This window comes from Danio aesculapii, chromosome 25, assembly GCF_903798145.1.
Source record: "Danio aesculapii chromosome 25, fDanAes4.1, whole genome shotgun sequence".
Classification (NCBI taxonomy): Eukaryota; Metazoa; Chordata; class Actinopteri; order Cypriniformes; family Danionidae; genus Danio; species Danio aesculapii.
This window is the reverse complement of record NC_079459.1, coordinates 21,265,548-21,291,679: the sequence shown is the minus strand read 5'-3', so window position 1 is coordinate 21,291,679 and position 26,132 is coordinate 21,265,548. Positions and strand designations below refer to the sequence as shown.

The following is a 26,132-nucleotide window of genomic DNA, read 5'->3' as shown; positions in this document are numbered from 1 at the left end:
GTTTATTAAATTTTTTGGCTTAATTAATTACTTTGATTAATAACATATAAAATATAAGTAGATATTACAGCAAGACAGAGGAAAAACAAATATTTAAAACAATATATACATTTAGGAAAATTTCAAATGTATACGTTATTGTGTAACACTTGAATGGGTTGTTCATAAGATTTTCATGAAAACTTTAAAATCATGACATAATAAATGAGACATAATAAATAGCTGCATCCCAAATGGCACACTATACACTTATGCACTTACACACTCAACAGCATAGTATGTGTATGTAGTGTCATCCCAAATGAAACTCTAATGGGTTTTTTACAAACTGAAATTCAAACTGTTTCCCTGATGATTGACGGTTGCCAAATTAGTGAAATAAATGACCAAACTACCAAATAATTCCTGCCAGGAGTATAACCCCATTCACCATCGGGAGGCGCTATAATCACTCTCGTAGGAGAATTTTGCTTTCACAATCCAAAATAAATAAAGTAATCCAACATGAGCGCCCGATAGCTCCGCCCCTTCCGCTATGTGAATAAAGCAGCGGCCGTTAAGTGTGTGAAGTGTTCAACATTCCACACTTCAATTTAAGTGCAGCATCAGAGTAATTAAAGTACACTTGTTATTTTTAGAGGTTTTAGTGTGAATGCACTATTTATACTACAAAATGGCGTAGAAAAGTGCATAAGTGTGCGATTTGGGACGCACCTAATGAGATTTTATTCATGCTTATGACCAATTGAGTGTCGTTCACTGTTCAAGGTCATTGGCTGTTATGCCATTTGAAATGCAAAAGTGACATATTCTGAGCTGTCATTATGAAAACTCTGAAATGTCTTTGACATTACCAACATAGCTGTCATAAATCTGTCATAAACATGATTGTCATGAGGCCATTATAATTGTCATGAATTTTATAGCAGTGTCATTCATCATTTTCTTGACCTCAGCTACAGTGGTACAATTGAAATTTGTCATTTAAATGTGACTAAATGTCATTAAACGTTAATGATGCTGTTCTCAAATTGTTTGACACCGCATTGACACTTTTTACTGAGAAATTTGAATGACTAACTCATTTTATTTCACTGATAAAAAGAATCCAAAAATATTCATGACGCAATTATATTGACCTCTTCATAACTATATTTATGACAGATTTATGACAAGTTATCTTGTCTTAGTAATGTCAAGTTGTCATGATAAAGACATCTCAAACATTGTCATCTTTGCATATAAAATGATATAACTAAGCGAATGACACTTAATGGCACTCGTCGCATGTATAAAATATCCTTCATATTCAGGATGTCACTTCATGTTTAACCCCATTCAAGTAAAGTTACTGAAAATCCATTATTAATATACTATGACATACTATGTTTCTTTTGTCTTCCCCTAGGCTGCGGAACATTCGCTACACTTTCAACACCGTCTTGGTGGTTTTAATCTGGCGCATTTTCATCGCCCGCTCGCAGATGGCCAGAAACATCTGGTACTTCGTGGTCAGCTTGTGCTTCAAGTTCCTGTCTTATTTCAGAGCCTCCAGCACCATGAGATACTGAATCCTCCTCTTCGCCCTCATCATCTCCTCCTCTCCTGACGGCTATGCACACGTTTCTGCTTCGCGACACTCCAGACTCTGAGGTCTGTCCTCCCCTCGACAGGGCGCAAGTGCACTCACACTGCTAAGTAGAAAGCATGATTTTTTTCAGGGTTTGAGGTTTAAGACGCTCTCTCTCTCTCTGCGTTTGAGCACTTACTGTAACCCGTTTCACCTCCTGAGCGCAAACAGGTCGTGGACGACTTGATAATTATAGTTTACATACTGTACATGCTCATACTTGTCAGCGCCAATGGTCCCGTTCCAAACCATGAAGCACAATGAGTAAAAACACACAAACAAAAACAAGAGATGGCTTTGTCTCGGATCTGTGCCTACGTTCAGAAATGCTCCCAAATGTCTTTGTTGGATTCATCTGTTTCTGCCTTACTTCTTTCCGATACCTCGCGAAACTCTTTGAGACAAAAGTGATCAGCGTTTCTGGTAATAAATGTCTTTAGCGTCTGATTGTAGTTTGTTTTGTAGTCAACGAACGAAGTGGAAGCTGTGAGGGATTGAAGTGCAGAGCGTTTGATGGATTAGTTCACATTTTCTGATTATTTACTCAATTTATTTCTGTCTTTGGATGAAAACATATTAAGGTTTTTAAGGGAAAACGTAGGATTTTTCCAACATAAAGTGGACTTCAGTGGTTTGAACTTCCGAATTTGCAGTTTCAGCTTTAAAAGGCTCTAAACGATCATAACTTATCTAGCTAAACGATTGCTCATTTTGTTAAAAAATTTAGATATTTACACTTATAAACCACAGAAGCTTGTATCCCAAAGCTAGAGCTAGACAATTTTGTTTATTTATTTACATTTTTTATAAAGGTGATTATTTTTTGAAAGGTGAAACTAAAAATCGTTCAAGAAATCACATCGCTGTTCTCTCTTGAATCGATTCTAATCGTAGTTTTTAACAGCAGATGACTCTTTAGGCTAGCTTTGAACCGTACGCTAAAATGCCCATGAGGAAGTTGACTAAAAATTTGGCTTTCAAGTCACGAGATAATTGTAAACACAACTGACTATGAACGCTTTTGTAATTCGCTTAAAGCTTTCCTTACTTTATTCATTATTTTTGGTTCTAGCGGTATTAGTAAGGAAATGGATGCAAGTATGTTTGTTTGTAAAGCACACGGCGTCATCTGCTGCTACAAACTACGCTCAGAATTGATTTAAGAGTGAACAGTGCTGCTTTTCGAAAGTCTCAAAATCATTTTTTGTACTATAGAAGTACTATAGAAGTCCACCATATTGAGGAAAATCCTGCATGTTTTCCTTCATTTCTTTTTGACTGAAGAAAGAAATAAGTTAGCATCTTGAATAACAAGTGGGTCAATAACTAAATTATCAGGACATTTTTCATTCTGGAAGTGAATCCTTTAACAGTTCAGCTGATGAAACATCTTCTGAAATGGACAAAAGCTCTAGAAAATAGACCCTCACAACATTTTTTAGTCATAATCAATATGACGTCTAATATTTATTTGTGCCACTTGACTTTAGGTTGGCCGTTTTTTTTTTTCTGTTTTTTTTTTTTCAAAGCAATCAAGCGCGTTTACTCAATCATTTTTCACTTATTAGTAAAGCAGGCTTGTATGTTTTTCTCAAATTTCTCACACAATTAAAAAAATTAAAAGGTAACGACTACATATTCAAATGTAATATCACACTGACGATTTCAACTTTTTATTTTTAAACTTGTGTTTGGAAGACAAAATTGCAAGGTTGACTGAGGATTCCTTCTTTAAATCTTATGATTAGGAGTTTCGCAATTAAATTTTTTTTCTTTTTTTACAATTTAGATAAAAATCACAAGGAAAAATAGTCTTCATCGTTTTAAAATGTTACAAGAATAAAAGATCATAAGTCTAAATTGTAATACCTAAACTCAAACTTGCGAAATTAAGTCACAATTACGATAAAAATGGATAATTACAAATTCATCATCGTTATCATCGAATTTATCAAAGTTACCATCGGAATTCTAGAAAAGCTCAAACCTGGAGTTGTTCAACAGGTTTAGTCTTTATAAAAAATGAGCCTCATTAATAAACTGAGCCCAGCAAATTTTCATAGATGCTTCTTCGTAAACGCTTAAAAAAAAATCGTTACGCTTACATTTCATAGATGATGCGAGATGATTTTCTCTTGCCATAACTTATTACTACTGTTCAGGTAATAGGCATTTGTACATAAACCAAATATATCAGCTGTCAGAATTCATGCGCTACTATTTTTTTTAGCATTCTTCATCACATCGAATTCATATCAGAAGGTGACGGCGATCCGTTTTAACTGGATAAAGTGTTTTTTTGTGTCTGAATGTTGACGTAATGTGAAAGAGCAAACGGATGTATGTTTTGTAAACCATTTCTGTACTTCTATTTTCGATAAAGCACTGTAGTTTAACGTTGTCCGCTACCAAGTATTTTTGAAATCAATAGGAAGCGATTGTTTATGACGAGTGAAATGAAGAAACGTAAAATGCCTGTGCTTCGGATCACCGTTCAAATCAAGTTGCGTTTTTTCATAACTCTTTGCACAGCTTAATATCATTAGCAGGAAACGCTAGTTGACGGATATCGTTACTGACTTTGTGGATTATAGATGAGCTATTCTGTCTTTTCTATTAACGACCGATTTAAAAAGAAAATACAAAACGCAAAAAAAAAAAGGATCCTTGCCTTTATTTTAGCACGTAAATCAGGATCCGTATTTTTTTATGTGGGGCTTTGAGCGAAATGGTGATTTTTGAACGAGTTCTACGTATTCAGGGTCTAATTAAGAGTATTTTTTACCCCGAAATAGGGTAATACTATAGGAAAAAATGGTTATATTGTTAAAGAATATTAGGCATCGTCACTTCATGTTCCATTTCCCCGAAAGCATTTTATAATATTAGCATTTCCTTCATTATTATGAAATTGGGCTGAAATCAGGCTTTGATGGGACAGGTGTAGTTTGTTAAACTTTTCTTTGTTTTGTCTGCTTTATTTATATGTTTTTTGTTTAATATTGTGTAACAATCAAGAAGTGAGTGAATTGTATTCCCCATAATGTCTGTTTTCTTGAAAATGTGTATTTGCCACATTAAAAATGTCAACGGAGGGTTCAAAATCAATGGGTGCCTTTTGTTCGTAAACCAAAAGAAATGAATAAACTATGTCAACTTACTTTAAGCTTGAAGATTCCTAATTTAAGTTGTAAAAACAAACCATCATTTATTCAAACATGCTGAGCTAGAACGTAAATATTGTGTCATAATAAGCGGCAAAACCGTCATGCTGATGTCTCGGAGAAAGCATAATAATAGGCCTAGTTATTATACAATATTTACAGTCCTCCATTGAAGATTGACGTTTGTATGAGAAACAGATATCAATAGCAACTCAACACTGCCATCTGCCGTTCACATCTGCAAACTCAATTCAAAAGGGAGCCAATGACCTCCAGAAATCATATTTATTATGAAGTGGTTTAATGTCCAGATATACAGAACATCGTCATTATTTATCAAAAATTACGCTTTTTAAAAACACACTTTGATCTCTGATGTCGTACAAATGACACACGATTCAAAAAAGATAAATTAGAGCTTCTCCAGCTGAATTATGAAAGTCATTTAGGCACTTTGGTGCTGCAATTATACAAAATAAAGCAGTTTCTGTGATCAGTCCACATTTCCTTCACCGGAAGCGTGTCTCTCATCCACACACACTGATGTTTTCCTGTAACGTAAAAGAAACATTTAATAAAATGCATAAATGTATATTAAAATGCTGATTTTAAAAGTGTATTAATGTAATATAAATAACTATTGAGTATTTATGTATCTATTAAGTAGAATAATTACTTGTTTTATTACATTTTAATGAATTAATAAGTTTATTTTAATGGTTAATTATAGGATAAACTTTAGAGGACATTTGTCTCGAGCAAAAAAGTGCAACAATGTTCTAAGCAGACAATAAAATAAATAAATAATTAAAAACATTCAGTTGAAGTCAGAATTATTAGCCCCCCTGAATTATTAGCCCCCCTGTTTATTATTAGCCCCTCTGTTTACATAGTTGAAGTCAGAATTATTAGCCCCCCTGTTTATTATTAGCCCCTCTGTTTACATAGTTGAAGTCAGAATTATTTGCCCCCCTGTTTATTAGCCCCTCTGTTTACATACAGTTGAAGTCAGAATTATTTGCCCCCCTGTTTACATATAGTTGAAGTCAGAATGATTAGCCCCCTGTTTATTAGCCCCTCTGTTTACATACAGTTGAAGTCAGAATTATTTGCCCCCCTGTTTATTATTAGCCCCCCTGTTTATATACAGTTGAAGTCAGAATTATTAGCCCCCCTGAATTATTAGCCCCCCTGTTTATTATTAGCCCCTCTGTTTACTTAGTTGAAGTCAGAATTATTAGCCCCCCTGTTTATATACAGTTGAAGTCAGAATTATTAGCCCCCCTGAATTATTAGCCCCCCTGTTTATTATTAGCCCCTCTGTTTACTTAGTTGAAGTCAGAATTATTTGCCCCCCTGTTTACATACAGTTGAAGTCAGAATTATTTGCCCCCCTGTTTATTATTAGCCCCCCTGTTTACATACAGTTGAAGTCAGAATTATTAGCCCCCCTGAATTATTAGCCCCTCTGTTTACACAGTTGAAGTCAGAATTATTTGCCCCCCTGTTTATTATTAGCCCCCCTGTTTACATACAGTTGAAGTCAGAATTATTAGCCCCCCTGAATTATTAGCCCCTCTGTTTACATAGTTGAAGTCAGAATTATTTGCCCCCCTGTTTATTAGCCCCTCTGTTTACATACAGTTAAAGTCAGAATTATTGCCCCCCTGTTTATTATTAGCCCCCCTGTTTACATATAGTTGAAGTCAGAATTATTAGCCCCCCTGTTTATTATTAGCCCCTCTGTTTACATACAGTTGAAGTCAGAATTATTTGCACCCCTGTTTATTATTAGCCCCCCTGTTTATTATTAGCCCACCTGTTTACATGCAGTTGAAGTCAGAATTATTAGCCCCCCTGTTTATTATTAGCCCCTCTGTTTACATACAGTTGAAGTCAGAATTATTTGCACCCCTGTTTATTATTAGCCCCTCTGTTTACATACAGTTGAAGTCAGAATTATTAGTCCCCCTGTTTATTATTAGCCCCTCTGTTTACATACAGTTGAAGTCAGAATTATTAGTCCCCCTGTTTATTATTAGCCCCTCTGTTTACATACAGTTAAAGTCAGACTTATTAGCCCCCCTGTGTATTATTAGCCCCCGTTTACATACAGTTGAAGTCAGAATTATTAGCCCCCCTGTTTATTATTAGCCCCTCTGTTTACACACAGTTGAAGTCAGAATTATTTGCCCCCTGTTTATTATTAGCCCCCCTGTTTACATACAGTTGAAGTCAGAATTATTAGCCCCCCTGTTTATTATTAGCCCCCGTTTACATACAGTTGAAGTCAGAATTATTAGCCCCTCTGTTTGCATAGTTGAAGTCAGAATTATTTGCCCCCCTGTTTATTAGCCCCTCTGTTTACATACAGTCGAAGTCAGAATTATTTGCCCCCCCCCCCCCCCCGTTTATTATTAGCCCCCCTGTGTACATACAGTTGAAGTCAGAATTATTAGCCCCCCTGTTTATTATTACCCCCTCTGTTTACATACAGTTGAAGTCAGAATTATTAGCCCCTCTGTTTACATACAGTTGAAGTCAGAATTATTTGCACCCCTGTTTATTATTAGCCCCTCTGTTTACATACAGTTAAAGTCAGACTTATTAGCCCCCCTGCTTATTATTAGCCCCTCTGTTTACATACAGTTAAAGTCAGAATTATTAGTCCCCCTGTTTATTATTAGCCCCTCTGTTTACATACAGTTAAAGTCAGACTTATTAGCCCCCCTGTTTATTATTAGGCCCTCTGTTTACATACAGTTGAAGTCAGAATTATTAGTCCCCCTGTTTATTATTAGCCCCTCTGTTTACATACAGTTAAAGTCAGACTTATTAGCCCCCCTGTTTATTATTAGCCCCTCTGTTTACATACAGTTGAAGTCAGAATTATTAGTCCCCCTGTTTATTATTAGCCCCTCTGTTTACATACAGTTAAAGTCAGACTTATTAGCCCCCCTGTTTATTATTAGGAAGTGTGGAATCAGAATATTGCTCTTCTCATGACGGCCTGTTCATATACAGTAGAGTCTGTATGGGCTCCTAATGCTTTATTCTTATGATTTTCATGGCAGTTTTTTAAATATGAACCATTTTATTTTTCAATTGAACAGACAGACTTACAAACCAGCCTGTGATTCTCTAGAGAATAAGACTTTCAAACATAGCTCGGTAAAAAAACAAGCAAGATATTGCTACCCACCCCAAACAATCTCAGCCTTCTTAAAAAAAAAAAAAAAGCCTCTGTTGTAGTTGTGTGAACAAGCTGTCAATGTGTGTCCTCCATCAGAAAACACTGTCCACTGTATATTTAAATCTATAAATAATATTAATAATAATAAAATTAAATATGAATAATACATAGTATAACAGCAAATTAAATACAGAATGTATGAGAGTAAATTTAATGTTATTAGTATAATTGCAATACAAAATATAATAAATTATTATATTTATTTACTGTATACATAGATTAAACGTTAATCATTAAAATATTAACATTATAGTTTTATTGTATTTAATCATAGTAAAAGTATTATATATTATTAGAACAAATCAATATATATTGTGTATAATTATTAGACACAATTGTTGGCCCTCCTAAATTATTAGCCCTGCTGTTTATTTGCCCCCAAACATGTTTCTAAACATAATAATTTTAATAACTCATTTCTAATAACTGGTTTCTTTTATCTTTGCCATGATGACAGTAAATAATATTTGACTAGATATTATTCAAGACACTAGTATTCAACTTAAAGTGACATTTAAAGGCTTAACGGAGGGTTCAAAATCAATGGGTGCCTTTTGTTCGTAAACCAAAAGAAATGAATAAACTATGTCAACTTTAAGCTTGAAGATTCCTAATTTAAGTTGTAAAAACAAACCATCATTTATTCAAACATGCTGAGCTAGAACGTAAATATTGTGTCATAATAAGCTGCAAAACCGTCATGCTGATGTCTCGGAGAAAGCATAATAATAGGCCTAGTTATTATACAATATTTACAGTCCTCCATTGAAGATTGACGTTTGTATGAGAAACAGATATCAATAGCAACTCAACACTGCCATCTGCCGTTCACATCTGCAAACTCAATTCAAAAGGGAGCCAATGACCTCCAGAAATCATATTTATTATGAAGTGGTTTAATGTCCAGATATACAGAACATCGTCATTATTTATCAAAAACTGTTGTATATTTAAATGTATGAACAATATTAATAATAATATAATGAAATATGAATAATACATAGTATAACGGCAAATTAAATACAGTATGTATGAGACTAAATTTAATGTTATTAGTATAATTGCAATACAAATTATAATACATTCTTATATTTATTTACATTAAATACAGATTAAACGTTAATCATTAAAATCCATTCATTCATTCATTTTCTTTTCGGCTTAGTCCCTTTATTAATTTAGGGTCGCCACAGCGGAATGAACCACCAACTTATCCAGCATTTGTTTTATGCAGCGGATGCCCTTCCAGCTGCAACCCATCACTGGGAAACACATACACACTAATTCAAACACAGAAACGCCAGCTGACACAGCAGAGGCTCGACCAGCGACCTTCTTGCTGTGAGGCGACAGCACTACCTACTGTGTCACTGCGTCGCCCCTAATCATTAAAATATTAACATTAAAATCATTAAAATATTAATATTTACTGGGGTAATTAGTTTAGAGAAATTTAAAGCCCTTAAAGTCTTAAATGCTGTTACAAGATATTAAATTTTGCATCATTTTTGATTATACAGATGTAAAATTCTAGTTTAATGCTAAAGTTTGATATTTTGGGACGCAGTGTAGTTTAGGAAATCGATAAAATCCTGCTATATTTGATGTCACACTGCTTTGTTTACTGCAGTAACCAATTGAATTCAATTCAATTCATCTTTATTTGTATAGCGCTTATACAATGTAGATTGTGTCAAAGGAGCTTCACATAAAAGGTCATAGTAAATAGGAACAGTGTAGTTCAGTTTGTAGTGTTTAAGTTCAGTTCAGTTGAGCTCAGTTCAGTGTGGTTTAATAATCACTACTGAGAGTCCAAACACTGAAGAGCAAATCCAACGATGCGCAGCTCTATAGATCCTGAACCATGCAAGCCAGTGGCGACAGCGGAGAGGGAAAAAAAAACTTCACTAAAGGCGGAAGTGAAGAAAAAAAAACCTTGAGAGAAACCAGACTCAATTATTTTTAACCATTAACCATTAATTTTGCTGTTCTATAGGCAAAACCTTCTGGATTAAAATTTTTATAAAATTTATGAATAATGTTTTAGTTTAGGATTAGTTTCTTATAATCAGTATTTAGTGAATATATTTAAAATGTCGCCAATGTTACCTGTTCAGACCTAAAGTGGCGATGAGGTCTTAAAATGTAGGGGAAGAGTCTTAAAAGGTATTGAATTTTCCTCTGATTCCTGTATACTGTATGCCCATTCAATGTATCGCAGTGGTTTGTTCGGTTGCTGAAGAGAGCTGATAATATTGACCTTAAAATGGTTTTAAAAAATTTTAAACTGCTTTATTCTAGCCAGAATAAAACAATTAAAACTTTCTCCAGAAGAAAAAATATTCTAGGAAATACTGTTAAAAATTCCTTACTCTGTTACACATCATTTGGGAAATGTTTGAAAAATTTCTCATGACAACTAATAATTTTGACTTCAACTGTGTGTGTGTGTGTGTGTGTGCGCGTGCGTGCGTGCGTGCGTGCGTGCGTGTACGTGTTTTGTGACATGTCAGGACACAAATCTGTATAATGACTTAGGTATGGCACAAGTATTACAAAAACGAGGTGAAATATGAAGACATTGGTGACGTCCCCATTTCTCAAAAGGCTTATAAATCCCACAGGATGAGTTTAATCTGAGAGTAAAGCTGCACACTGTCTCCTGTGATGGTTGGGTTTAGGGGTAGGGTGGGGTTAGGGCAATACAATATATGGTTTGGACAGTATAAAATGAATGGAAACCTATGTAATGTACCCACTTTCCACAAAAACAAATGTGTGTGTGTGTGTATGTATACAGTATATACTTTACACATACAGTACTAAATACCAAGAGATTTCTTATACCAGTAAGCCGCAATCTGATTGGCTGCCCGAGTTACCCTTAATAAAAACAAAAGTCCAGCACAGGCGTGAGCTGGACGCATGCAGTGTATGTTTGTGGTGTGTTGTGCCATAGGTCTCTCACTGGATCTGTTGGCAGAGCAGTCCCGCAGCACAGGGACAGTGCTCACGTGGACCCTCATCCTCCCACAGCAGCACCTCCATCAGCTGATTCCCCTCACGCTCACAGCCCTGACCTTCCTGCGGTTTGGGCCGACACACGGGGAACAGCAAGGCTGGAGGAAAACACACACAAAAAGTGAGTACGAGATACAGAGGAGATGATGGACTCCAGACCTCAGGAAATGTAGTGATCTGTCGAAACCTCAGCTAATGTTCTTGGTGTGTATCTTGTGTGTGATTAATGCATATTTGGCAGCGGTGGGACAACTGAGGAACACTGGAAACCGAGTTTCCAAATTCAAGGAAACAATTTAGTACTTTGAAAGGAAATCTTCTGACAGAGAGGCCCAGTGAAAATGGATCTTTTTCAGATGTTTTGCAGGATAACCAGCTGCTGATTGTGGATGTCTACAGTACTAATGTTGTTCTATTTTTTTTCCAATTGTTTTACATCCCTAACTATTTTCCTCTTAGTTTTGAATGAAGATTACAGTACAAATGAAATCAAAACCTCACCATATGATTTTGTTGGCTCACATTGCTAGTTTTGGGGTGAACAATTCATCTGTGCATGTCATACAGAAAAAAAAAAGTTTACCCTTCTAATCTAAAATGAAAATCTGAAATAGCACTTCCTGTTTGTTTTCAGTTAAACAGACCCTTTTCACATGACGTCACGTGGTGTCCGGTTTCACTCCACGCAGTGTAGCGTTACTTCCACCTACAGAGAAATCCCCATAGAGAGCTTACCTAGTCAGCTGTGTATTTACTACAGATACAGTTAGACTGTGACTACGGCTGATTTCTGTTGTCTGCATTCAAGGTGAGAGTTAAAAAAAACGGACAGATCAGAATCAGAATCAGAAAGAGCTTTATTGCCAGGTATGTTCACACATACTAGGAATTTGTTTTCGTGACAGAGCTTCTACAGTGCAACAGGATTACGAAGACAGGACAATAAACAGATAATAAATATATTTTAAAAAAATACAAGTAAGTAGTGAATGCAAATATATAAATTGACAAGTGTATGTACAGCTATATTACTATATACAATGTTATATGAGCAGCTATTATGTGCAAATTGGCATGTAAAGTGTGTTGGCAAATAAGTGTATATGTGTATAAAAGTGTATAGAAAGTAGTGATGTTGGTTCCACAATTATTATCATCAAGTGTTCATGAGATGGATTGCCTGAGGGAAGAAACTGTTTCTGTGTGGGCTGTTCTGGTGCGCAGTGCTCTGTAGCGCCGACCAGAAGGTAAAAGTTCAAAGAGGCAGTGTGCTGGGTGTGAGGGGTCCAGAGTGATTTTGGCAGCCTTTCTGCTCGCTCTGGATAAGTACAGTTCTTGGGGAGTAGGAAAGGTTGTACCAGTGATTCGCTCAGCAGTCCGAACTATTCAACGTAGTCTTTGGGGGTCGTATTTAGTAGCTGAGCTAAACCAGACAGTTATTGATGTGCAGATGACTGATTCAATGATTCAATCATCCAGATCTCCGCTTGAACCAAGAAAACGGGAGTCTGTTGCATTGTGTCTTTACTGCAGAAGTTTGTATATACACTTGTCAGGGTTTTTAAAGTAAAGATTTTAGATGTTTACACAGGTAATAAATAAAACTAGGCGGTGTTTTACTGTGGTTGTTTACAGTGGAGAGCTGATTCACAGACACATTCATATTAGTCACATTCTCAGTTCTCTGACATTTTTTCTATATATGTATTTTATTCATGAACATAAAACATTTCTGTCTATTTAATAATCAAACTAAATGAAATAGAATATCAATGTTGTATGTGACTCTTAATAATCAAACAAAATCATAATAAACATGTACAAATGCAAAAATAACGCCAAGAAGACAACATTTTAATTTACTATTATTAGATTATGAATTTATTTGTAACATTATTAATTAATATTTTACTAATTTGATAGTACAGATATCAAATTAAATCCACCCAAAAGGTGGCAGTAGGACATCATTCACTCATTCATTTATTCAAATGGAGAAACTGAACAAATCATTAATGGATCAAAAATAATAAATGATGAAACTCAATTGCATTTAGAGACGTTTATAGACATACCAGGTAATATGAGAAGATTTAATAAAGAATTTTACTCATGCTGGAACATTTACATATAACAGATAATAGAAATCTATATTTATTGTAGCATCATAGTAAAAATAAATCCAATATTGAGCAATTAAACTTAAGTGAAAAGGATGGAAACATGCTTTACTTGATGATCAATAGCTTAGTCCTATTCTTAATAACTTAAATCATTTTCAAACTCAGAAAGCAGTTCAATATTGAATGAGAAACATTCGGGCACGTCTAATACCAATAATAGTCTTAAATCAGATTGTGCAATGTTAATATTTGTTTTAGTAAATTTTCCAGAAAAGTCTCACATTCATTCAAAGGTAAACCAGAACTTAAAATACACTGCACTGCCGATAGGGGGATGTTACATATTGAGTAACATTATTTTGACAATGCTAGTGTGTATTCGTGTGTGTGTGGTATCCTATTATCTGTCTCTTTTTCTCTCTCTCTTTCTCTCTCTCTCTCCACATGAGCCGAGATCATGAGAGGGGCGGCGCCAATTATAAAAGTGTGCTGTTTGCGCTTTTCATCGAGTTCTCTTCCTGTTTCCCCTCGCTGTTATGTGTGTGCGTGCGTGCGTGTGTGTAGATCATTCGAAGTTCTCTGTGTGGCAGTGATATCTTTCTGTCTGAAACCTTTTTCCAAAGTCATCTGGTGAGATACTCTGTTAAATACGGTACTAGGACGGTATTCTGTGTTAGCTGTGGCTAAATGTTTACTTACTGCTGAATGATCTAAGGGAAGGCCCTTTTCTTTTGTCCCGTTTTCTCCTGTTTAATGGATAGTTATGGAGGGCAGAATTGTTTGTTTCATTTACGGAACTTTATTTTCTGTTTTAGGTAAGAAATTTAATATTAGGTAGCGTACCTTGTTTTGTTTGTTGTTTTGGCCTTTTTGTTCCCTGGTTCCTATACTGGAATTTTTGTTTAATAAATCTGTTAGCCCTTTTTCGCAACTTGGCCTGTGTGTGAGTGCTTGGGGAACAGGAACGGGGACTCCGGGTGACCTTTTAACATCGGTCATCCTTAACCTTATGTGCGTAGCGAGGTGCAGCCGCTACGTAACAGGGGAAGTGAAGTGACGTCATTGTGAAAAGGGTCTATTTTCAGATTACTGATTTTGAGCTATTGTTTATCCAGCTGTCAGTTTGACAACAAACAGAAACGGTGAGGAGGAGGAGGTGTCTGTTAGGTTATAGTAACTCTTTCAAATCCCATTTCCCGATTTGAATGAAATGCCTACTTTAGTACATCCAATCAGCTTGCAGCAGAAAAAACAAGCCACGCCCACTGCTTTCTCATTTAATATTCCGTTTCTCAAAGAACTGCGTCACGCTACCAAAACAGATGTTCGCATGTGGACTTTAAAGCATTTCTCAAAGCTAAGTTATGTTTGTTGCTTTTTGAAATTAAATGCATTTATTTAGTTTCATCATTGTCCCAACTTTAAATCCTAAAACATAAAAAGCTGAAATAAATGTGAATTATTACAGATGAAAAACGGGAATAATGTAAAGAAAGATCACTGAACCCTTGTGAAAGGCGCAGCAGTGCTGAGGACTGCAGTCATTCTGGTTCTGGCAGATTGTTCCCGACTGTCCTTTAGTTTTGTTCTGAGCACAAACACCCCAAACACACAGCTGGTCACCACAACACTCCACATCCTTTGTGCACTCCTGCAAACACAAGAAAGAGAACGGCAACTGAGCAAAAGTATTTAATTTATTACAGTTGAAGTCAGAATTTTTAGCCCCCCTCTGAATTTTTTTTTTCTTTTCTAAATATTTGATATAAATTATGTTTAACAGCAAGGAAATTTTCACAGTATGTCCGATAATATTTTTTCTTCTGGAGAAAGTCTGATTTGTTTCATTTCGGCTAGAACAAAAGCAGTTTTGATTTTTTTAAAATCCATTTTAAGGTCAAAATTATTAGCCCCTTTAAGCTATTTTTTTTTTTTTTTTTGATAATCTCCAGAACTAACCATCGTTATACAATAACTTGCCTAATTACTCTAACCTGCCTAGTTAACCTAATTAACCTAGTTAAACCTTTAAATGTCACTTAAGCTGTATAGAAGTGTCTTGAAAAATGTCTAGTCAAATATTATTTACTGTCATCATGGCAAAGATAAAATAAATCAGTTATTAGAAATGAGTTATTAAAACGACGACGCAGTGTGCATTGGTGCAGTAGGTAGTGCTGTCGCCTCACAGCAAGAAGGTCGCTGGTTTGAGCCTCTGCTGGGTCAGTTGGCGTTTCTGTGTGGAGTTTGCATGTTCTCCCTGGGTTCGAGTGGGTTTCCTCCAGGTGCTCCGTTTTCCCCCACAGTCCAAAGACATGCGCTATAGGTGAATTGGGAAGGCTAAATTGTCCGTAGTGTATGAGAGTGCGTGTGTATGGATGTTTCCCAGAGATGGGTTGCGGCTGGAAGGGCATCCGCTGCATACTACGATTTGGGACATACTAATTCTATATTGAAATACTATTTCAGACAGATAGTAAGCAAATTGGGATGCAGCAACTGATTAGCTTGTTCAGGTATGTTTGATTAATGTTGGAGCTAAACTCTGCAGGAAAGTGGCCCTCCAGGACAGAGTTTGCCCATCCCTATCCTAAACTGTTTGTCAAGGGCACTCTTTCAGCACCGCTGCTGCGTGAACATGGTGTACAGTACCACAACACTATGGAGACCTGAGGAGAATCGGGGATTAAAGTCCTTAATGTCGATCTTCTATGTCATGTTTGGTCTGAATTTTGATGTCATCGTATTGGTTTTACCCTGTTTTTATGTCATTTGTCATCATAGTTACACCTTGTTTGAATTCTCAGCTGTTTTAGTTCTTTACTTTGATGTTCTCCAGTTAGCTCTCAATGTTCTTTGTCTGTTTTTCTGTGCCTAAGATCCCCTTTCAGTGTGCTTTGTCTTATTGGATTCCTCTTGTTTGTTTAGTTCATTAATGGTAAGCTGTAAATTGATCCTCTATGATTGTTGTCTTTGTCTTGGACCTATTGTAAATGTTACCGCTAGAACAAAATATAGAGAGACAGATAGGTAGATAGACAAAAAAGTGGACACCGACCATATTAGTAGTCTGGCACGGTACACATTTGGAGGTGACAATCTCATACAGACAGAAGCTTCCATCTCCACAGTCTTCATCAATCATACACTCCTGAGTGAACAAGAATGAAGCTGATATTACACACAACATAAATATAACACAAAAACTGTTCTTGCAGTTACGGTTGAGAAAACATTCTAAGGACCCTTATTCAAGCTGTAGTATTTTTTAGGATATGATATTACTCTGTAATCTCCAGTGATAAATCCCCATAGGTGACTTCAGCTTTCTGACAGTGGCAGGCAGTACTAGGGAGATTCATTACTGTTATTGGATGGAAATGAGAGCAGCATGGACACTCTGCTAAACATCTGCTATTGGGATGTACAAGAATGAAGAATGGATATTATATGCTGCATCCTAAATTCGCATGCTAACCGTCCTAACTAGTATTCAAAAATAGAATTAATATATCTCAAACTGTACTATGTTGAAAAGAGTATGCCAAAGGTTCCCAGATGGTTAACTATTCTGGTGTAATATTGCCCACAATACATTATGTGTTGGATGTGAATTCGATTAGAACTACAAATGTGGGTTCAAAAACTACAAACATGGCGGATGTGCTTAAAACTAAGCTAAAATATTGGATCCATTAGGATTAAATCACTTTCAGGAATAAATGCTTAGGATTTTTTGGAATATCCCAGTTAGTAAAGATTTTCACTTGCCCTATCAAAAAATGATTAAAATCTAATACATTTATTAATACAATAATAATAATAATAATAATTTTGTTTAAATATTTTTTTATGAATTTTTAAATATATCCATTTAAAAACCCTATTACCCTCACCAAAAATAGAACAAAGCATAGCTGTCAATCACTTCAGACCTGTCAATCAAGGCCAGACCTGTGGCCTTAACATCTGTGGCCATGAAGTCATTCGATAGACTGGTGCTAGCATATCTGAAGGACATCACTGGACCCCTGCTGGACCCCCTGCAGTTCGCCTATAGAGCAAACCGGTCTGTGGATGATGCAGTCAACATGGGACTGCATTATACCCTACAACATCTGGACAAACCAGGGAACTACGCAAGGATTCTGTTTGTGGACTTCAGTTCTGCCTTTAACACCATCGTCCCATCACTGCTTGAGTACAAACTGGCCCAGCTCTCTGTTCCTAGCTCTGTCTGTCAATGGATCACCAGCTTTCTGACAGATAGACAGCAGCTAGTCAGAATGGGCAAAATCACATCCGACAGCCGCACCATCAGCACTGGTGCCCCCCAGGGATGTGTTCTTTCTCCACTGCTCTTCTCCCTGTACACCAACGACTGCACTGCAAAAGACCCCTCCATCAAACTCATTAAGTTTGCAGACGACACTACTGTTATCGGCCTCATCCAGAACGGTGACGAGTCTGCATACAGACAGGAGGTGGAGCGGCTGGCGTTATGGTGCAGATACAACAACCTGGAGCTGAACACGCTCAAAACAGTGGAGATGATAGTGGACTTCAGGAGAAACCCCCCTGCACTCCCCCCACTCACCATCATGAACAGCACTGTGGCTGCAGTAGAGTCATTCAGGTTCCTGGGCACCACCATCTCTCAGGATCTGAAGTGGGACACTCATATAGACTCTATTGTGAAGAAAGCCCAGCAGAGACTGTACTTCCTTCGTCAGCTGAGGAAGTTTAACCTGCCACAGGAGCTGCTCGTACAGTTCTACTCAGCTGTCATCCAATCCATCCTCTGCACTTCAATCACCGTCTGGTTCGGCTCAGCTGCCAAAACTGACCTCCGTAGACTACAGCGAATAGTCCGGACTGCTGAACGAATCACTGGCACAACCCTTCCTACACTTCAAGAACTGTACTCTTCCAGAGTGAGTAAAAGGGCTCGCAAAATCACTCTGGACGCCTCACACCCAGCACACTACCTGTTCGAACTGTTACCGTCTGGTCGGCGCTTCAGAGCACCGAGCACAAAAACAGCCAGACACAGGAAAAGTTTCTTTCCTCAGGCTGTCTACCTTATGAACAGTTAAATATTCCCCTACTGTGCAATAAATATGTGCAATACTTTCTCATACGCACTTGTACACAGCACCTTATATCAATATACAATGCAATACTTTCTACATCCGCACTTGTACACAGCACCTTATAACCTGTATATTTATAACATTCTGTACATACAACTCAACATCCAGGTTTCTTCACTAACCGCATCTGTTTAATGTTCATCATTTTTTATCATTTTTTATTATTATTATCTTATTTTTTCAGATTTATTTTGTGTTGTCACTTGTCACTTTATGTACACTGGAAACTTCTGTAGCCAAAACAAATTCCTTGTGTGTGTGAAGCACACTTGGCAATAAAACCGATTCTGATTCTGATTCTGATTCTGATTCTGATTCCACAATGATAATAATTTAATAATAGGAATTTTAGGGCAGGTCAGTATCCTTAGCAGTAAATAAATGGAGAACCTTTAAGCAAATGTTACTGTAAGTAATTAAATGCTATTTTTAAATAAAAAGTTTTATTGAGATTGGGATTGTTGGTGATTGTACAGGTATTAATGGCCGGATTGGGTAGCTATACAAGAACAAAGAAAAATTAACACCTGTTAAAAAAAAGATTTAAGACCTACATCACAATATTTCCGTAGATTTAAGACTTTTTAAGGCTCAGGATTTACCTTTTGAGATTTAAGACTTTTTAAGACCCTGTGGATACCCTAGTGACAAGATGATTGACAGGGCATGTACCTAAGCAACATCACAGTCCGTCCAGTAATAAGGAAGCAGTGCCCCAAAGCTTGCATAGTCCTCTGTTGCACACTCTAAAGTATGTACTTTTTCTTCACAAAAAAAGTACATACTTTTAGGACATAGTATAAGTAGGCGATCTGAGACGCCGCAAAAGAGAATTAGAATTAAGAGTAAATGAGATATACCACCTGACAAAAGTCTTGTCACCTATCTAAGTTTTAGGAAGAACAAATAGTTCATCAAGATTCTTTGGATTCATCTTCAATACCTCCTCCATCTTACCCTAGACATGCTCAATAATATTCATGTCTGGTGACTGGGCTGGCCAAACCTAGAGCAGCTTGACTTTTTTTGCTTTCAGGAACTTTGATGTGGAGGCTGTAGTATGTGAATGAGCGCTATCCCGCTGAAGATATTGCCCTCTCCTGTGGTTTGTAATGTAATGGGCAGCACGAATGTCTTGATACCTCAGGCTGTTGATGTTTCCATCCACTCTGCAGATCTCTCGAACGCCCCCATACTGAATGTAACTCCAAACCATGATTTTTACTTCACCAAACTTGACTGATTTCTATGAGAATCTTGGGACTATGTGGGTTCCAACAGGTCTTCTGCAGTATTTGTGATGATTGGGATGCAGTTCAACAGATGATTCATCAGAAAAATCTACCTTCTCCCACTTTTCCACATGATCAACTAGAAGTCAAGTTTTTATTTGTTGCTCTTACATCTGGAATCGACGACAAGACTTTTGTCAGGTAGTGTATCTTAATTTCTGGGGAACTTTCTCCTTTAAGCTTCTTACAGCATTGTCCCTGAACTACTGTTATGTTGAGGTTTGTTTTGGACCTCAGCTCCGGAAATTCCAACGAGGTGTTTCACCTCCCAGACAGAAATTCAGTTGGGGACTCGAAGAAACTCCCACCTACATTACTGAAAAACACATTTGTGTTTTCTGGAACATCCGCCTCAGAGCGCATATAATAATATACTATATAAACCAGTCTTTTAAGTGCTTATACCTTGTTAGAGTGGAAATCAAGATTTATATAACTTTATAGCCTGAGGAATAGGAGGGGGGGGAAAACGTAATATGCTGAAACTTTCCACTCTGCTGAAAATATTTACAAATAAACTGGATGAAGAATAGCCCTAAACTGCCCTGTGGTTTTGATACAGGCAGACAGGAGTCATTTTTTAAAATTCTGATGATGTCATAATTAATTCCACATTCACAAAAGTGGAGGTGCAGTTCTGCATTTCAGTGCTTCATTCCTGTGGGAGCAGTTCCAGGCACCTACCACACTGCAGCTGACATCAAAGCTAAAGACAAAGCCAAAGTGGTCCCCTTCCCCCAGAGTTACAGCGTCTACAGTCTAGACTAATGTGAGCCATGAGTCCATTACCCATGACTTGCATAAAAAAAAATCAGCAATTCCTTACGGACAGAAAAAACTGAATGGGAAGTTGAGAACCAAGTAGAAATATACAAACATTTGTAAAAAAATATACAAAATAATAATAAACATCATCATGTGCGACGTGTATACAAAATGGGTATATACAATATTTGTTGTTGTTTTTATTGTAAATTAAATGTATTTACATACACTCACCGGCCACTTTGTACACATGTTCAACTGCTCATTAACGCAAATTTCTGATCAGCCAATCATTTAGGCACGTAGACATGGTCAACACGATCTGCTGCAGTTCAAACCGAGTATCAAAATGGGGAAGAAAGATGATTTAACTTTGAACATGGCATGGTTGTTGGTGCCAGATGGGCTGGACTGAGTATTTCAGAAACTGCTGATCTACTGGGATTTTCACGCACAACCATCTCTAGGGTTTACAGAGAATGGGAAAAAGAGAAAATATCCAGTGAGCTGCAGTTCTGTGGGCACAAATGCCTTGCTGATACCAGAGATTGTTACAATCGAGGTATGCAGAAGATCATCTCTGAACGCACAACACGTCCAACCTTGAGGCAGATGGGCTACAGCATCAGAAAACCACACTGTGTGTTAGCTAAAAACAGGAAACTGAGGCTACAATTCACACAGGCTCACCAAAATTGGACAATAGAAGATTGGAAAAACGTTGCCTGGTCTGATGAGTCTCAATTTCTGCTGCGACATTCAGATGGTCCAAAAATGGTCCAAACAACAACATGAAAGCATGGATCCATCCTGCCTTGTATCAACAGTTCAGGCTGGTGGTGGTGGTGTAACACTTTAGGCTCATTAGTACCAATTGAGCATTGTGTCAACGCCACAGCCTTCTGATGTCTTCTGATGGCTACTTCCAGCAAGATAACGCGCCATATCATAAAGCGTGAATCATCTCAGACTGGTTTCTTGAACATGAGAATGAGTTCACTGTACTCAAATGGCCTCCACAGTCACCATATCTCAATCCAATAGAGCACCTTTTGGGATGTGGTGCAACAGGAGATTGGCATCATGGATGTGCAGCCGACAAATCTGCAGCAACTGAGTGATGCTATCATGACAATATGGACCAAAATCTCTGAGGAATGTTTCCAGTATCTTGTTGAATCTATGCCACGGAGGATTACGGTAATTCTGAAGGCAAAAGGGGGTCCAACCCGGTACTAGTATGGTGTACCTAATAATGTGGCTGGTGAGTTTAAATTAGACATTCATTTATACCAACATCCTATAGTTCTGTATTTTATAATGTGTGTGCAAAGATAGATAGATAGATAGATAGATAGATAGATAGATAGATAGATAGATAGATAGATAGATAGATAGATAGATAGATAGATAGATAGATAGATAGATAGATAGATAGATAGATAGATAGATAGATAGATAGATAGATAGATAGATAGATAGAAATGTACATACACACACATATATAAATATAATACTATCTATATTTCATACAATTTAATATTTCTGTTCATTTATACACACATGTATATAAACTATGTACAGTATGTATGCTTTAATTTGATAAACAATACTCTAATTTATAGTAAAATATATTGATTGCTCAAACCTGTTGTTGCTTTTTTATTTTTATTTTATTTATTTTACTTTTTTTTTTTGCATTAATAGGCTGCAATAATTCCTCTCCATTACCCCTCACTTATCTTTTAACTGTGAGCTCAGATTTGCCACTGTACAAAATGGCAAAGAAACCACTAAAAGCTACTTCATGGCAACACAGCAGCTGGCATCAAGTCTCGACCACACACTCCCACTGCAACACTTTCCATGCATTTTTTCCAGCCGCTCTAATTTCACCATATATCGTCATGGTGCCAGACGACGGCCTTAACAAGCCTTTAATGACACTGCCGTAAGACTGTAAAACTACACTGGAAATCTGTTTGCATACAGTATTCAGGTTTTAGTTGACATCATTTATATAAATCAAAAATTATAAAACAGAATCATTATTTTTACAGTATAATTAAAGATGTCAAATATTACACGTAGCAACACTTATAAGAGTTTAAAGCTTATTTAAGTTCGTTTTCACCATATCGGCAGTGCAACAGGAGTGGAGAGAAGGCTGAAATGTACCATCTGTCCCTCATCTACTTTATCAAATGGTTTACAAGAAATCACCATGTTTATAAAGTCCGTACTGATGTGCCACATTTTTCCAAGTTAACGTCGGGTCCTAGCTTGATGACGACGGAGGTGGAAAATTCATGTTGGTTTTAATAAATAATCTCTGCTTTCTAACCTCAGGTTGCCAAGTTCCCGGCAAACTCACTGCAGGGTCCATTAAACTGCCCAGAGCAACCAAAGCATCTGGACACTTGCTGTTTACTTACTGGAAGGCCTGATATCTGTTTGATATGGTCATTTTTTGAGTAATTAAAGGGATAGTTTACATAAATCTGAACATTCTGTCATCATTTACTTACCCTTTACTAGTTAAAAACCCATTTTATTGAACACAAAAGAAGATGTTTTGAAGAATGCTGTAAACCTGTAATCACTGACTTCCATAGGGTTAGTTTTATGGAAGTCAATGGCTACAGGTTTTCAGCTTTCTTCAATATATCTTCTTTAGAGTTCAACAGAATAAAGAATCTCATAAAGCTTTGGAAACACTTGAGGGAGAGTAAATAATGAGTACATTTTTTAATTTTTGGGTGAACTTTAAATGGTAAAAGGGATCCCTTTAAATGGTTTCATAGAGTAGGAAATATGAAGGTGAAGATATACTCACATGATCTACTTCATTCCATCGTTCAGTGTTCTGAATAAGAGTTCTGGAAAAATGAGTCTTCCCGGTTTTATTGTCAGTTTCCTACAGGAAAACCAGGTTCTGTTAATGTCAATACAGTGCAAATAAAAAAAGGAATCAAATACAATATAACAAACATACCTTGTTGATTCTCTCGATCAGCTGAATGGTTCGATTCCCCACCTTGATTTCTGTTGTAGTTTCATTGTGAAAGTTGTCTGGAAGGTCGCGTCCATTTAACAGCGATTTTGTAGTCTCGTTCTCCATCTGATTGTGCATGTTTATCAAACAACTTTCATATTAGGAACATTTTGAGTTCATTTCAAAGAGCTTGTTCCCAAACACATCAGACAGCATGCTAAGATTTGTCAAATAAATAACAAATTCTTGAAATTTTCCCAGTTTCATTTCTTGCAGAAACAAACAAATACTATTAAGAACAAATAGAGAACATTCCCCTAACCTTTTGTATGGTTCCCATTTGGTTATTTGTTTTTGGGAACCAAATAAGAAAGTATTTTGTAGACTCTTATTTTGGGAACCAAAAACTAATCTTGCCAGAAGTTTGCATAAAGGTTGTTTCGTTACAACGTAGCTAGAACCTAAAAGAGAATTTTCTCCTCGCATATAGAGAACGTAAAGAAAACTTCCCTTGCTAACCAACAACAGAGAGTTTTCAGGAAACCAGAAACTAATATTCCCAGAATGTTACCATAATCAAAGCTTGTTTCCGGCAACCTGCACTGTAAGACCCAACAAGTTAGGGTAACTCAAACCATTTAAGTTAAAAAACAAATCCTAATGAGTATTATGAACTTTTGAGTAAATGACGCAATTTGAGCACAGTAAACTTCAAGAAATGAAGAGAACTCAAACCAGCTGAGTACTGTAAAACCTTGTAAGTTAAGGCAACTCAAACCATTTGAGTTAAAAAAAACTAATCTACATGAGTACTGTGAACTTACTCCATTTAAGTTGATGTAATGAGGTATTTAATTAACTCATTAAATTCAACACTGAGTTCAAAACTCTTTTCAAATGAGTAGAATTAACTTTCAGTACATTTTGAGTTAACTACACTCATTTCACTTAATAAAGTTGACTGTTGGGTTTTACAGTGTGGGACATACCACCATTTAGATTAAATATTTTGCACAATAAAATGTAACTTATTAAAAACAAATACTGACTCTAATCAAAGTAAAGGTCTGACTCGTTTTGAAATAAAGGTCAATTAAAAACATCCGACAATTAGTTCACGATTCGGACAAGCAATTTTCCTGTACTGTAAAACACAAAAAGTTAAGGTAACTCAAACTATTTGAGGAAACCGATTGCAACAAACCATTTAAGTTCAAAAACTAATCCTAATGATCACTCTGAACTTAATCTATGAGTAAACGAAGCAATTTGAGCACATTAAAACCCAATAAATGAAGAGTACTGTAAAACCTTATAGGCCCAAACGGAATCTGTGCGCGCAGATTTTGGCCCATCATTGATTCTGTTTATGTACTTGTGTAAATGTGTGTAAATTTATATTTATTCAGTTTTTAAATTTATTTGAGTAATATTATTGACTAATATGAAAATATTCATATGATTTATTTACAATACAGGTTGTACAGTCATATTTTCTGTCTTTTAGTAGATATATTATATTAGAGACTTGCTTTGTTTACCTAATAAAGTGGATCTAATTGGATTTGCATAGTAAACATTAAACAAAAGTTAAAAAGGTATTACTTTTTACTTCATATATTAAGTTTTTAGATATGATACTCTCAAAATCATTCCGAATAATCCGCAGATCTTTAACACAATCTGCATATTTCGTCTGGCCCTACTTACAGTATAAGTTAAGTCAACTCAGATAATTTGAGTTAAAAAACTCATCTACATGAGTACTGTGAACTTACTCCATTTAAGTTGATGTAATGAGGTATTTAATTAGCTCATTGCCTTCAACACTGAGTTCGAAACTTTTCAAATGAGTAGAATTAACTTTCAGTAGAGTTTGAGTTAACTACACTCATTTCATTTGAAAAGGCTGACTGTTGGGTTTTACAGTGTATGCGTAATGGACTATGGAGTAAAATAAAATTAATAAATGAAGATATCTACTCGGATATAATATTTTCTCCAGTCATACCTGATGGACAGCCTCCTCGAGCTTGTGCTGTGTGTCCTCCATCAGTTTCTCCACCTCTCTGAACATCTCGTTTAAAGTGGTTTGTCCGTGAGCCAAATGCTCCTCCAGGGTATCGCTGATGTCCAGATGCGCGCCTCGGTGAACCGAACTGCCCAGCGCAAAACCCGCACAGAGCCACAATATCACCGATTTCAGCATCGCTTTGAGCTCCGGGTAGTCAGTCACCCTCTGCCTGGACTCAGAGTCGGTCTGTGCCTGGGACGAGCTTTATTTGGAAACGTCTGAGAGGAAAAAAAAGACCGGAAAAGGTTTTTGGCTTCCACGAACGCGTCTGATGGCTCAATTATTAAAGCGACAGCGCATGTCCTCAGAAAAGCTGTGGCAAAGAAGTAGTACAAGATTAAATATGTTTTCAAGCTGATAGGTTTACTTAGATATTAGGAATTTTAGTCATCAAAGCATGTTAAAGGTTTAGTTCACCAAAAAATGAACATTTACTGACTATTTACTCTCCCTCAAGTGTTTCCAAACCTTCAATAGTTTCTTTATTCTGTTGAACACTAAAGAGGATATTTTGAAGCAAGCTAAAAACCTGTAACCATTGACTTCTATAGCTTTAAAAACAAATATGCAGTCAATGGTTAAAGGTTTTCATTTTTTTTTTCAAAATATCTTCTTTTCTATTTAACAGAAGAAAGAAAGCTTTTTGTGAACTATCCCTTTAA

At 36.5% G+C, this 26,132-nt stretch overlaps 2 protein-coding genes across 2 annotated transcripts in view; one reads left to right on the top strand and one right to left on the bottom strand.

Annotated features, from left to right (window-relative positions):
- Positions 1-4,791, top strand: part of far1 (fatty acyl CoA reductase 1) — a 44,300-nt gene extending 39,509 nt beyond the window's left edge. Inside the window, 1 exon segment of the mRNA XM_056452380.1 lies at positions 1,409-4,791. Within this exon segment, the coding sequence (XP_056308355.1) occupies positions 1,409-1,571 (163 nt within the window). The 3' untranslated portion in view covers positions 1,572-4,791.
- A 271-nt stretch (positions 4,792-5,062) lies between these two features.
- dkk3b (dickkopf WNT signaling pathway inhibitor 3b) lies at positions 5,063-25,691 on the bottom strand. The gene is made up of 7 exons (XM_056452379.1): positions 25,408-25,691; positions 23,397-23,522; positions 23,238-23,318; positions 16,250-16,342; positions 14,698-14,842; positions 11,016-11,166; positions 5,063-5,345 (listed from the first exon to the last, which is right to left on the bottom strand). Exons 1-7 carry the CDS (start codon positions 25,603-25,605, stop codon positions 5,288-5,290), a joined length of 852 nt encoding a protein of 283 aa, XP_056308354.1. The 5' UTR covers positions 25,606-25,691; the 3' UTR covers positions 5,063-5,287.
- Between the last annotated feature and the right edge of the window lie 441 nt (positions 25,692-26,132).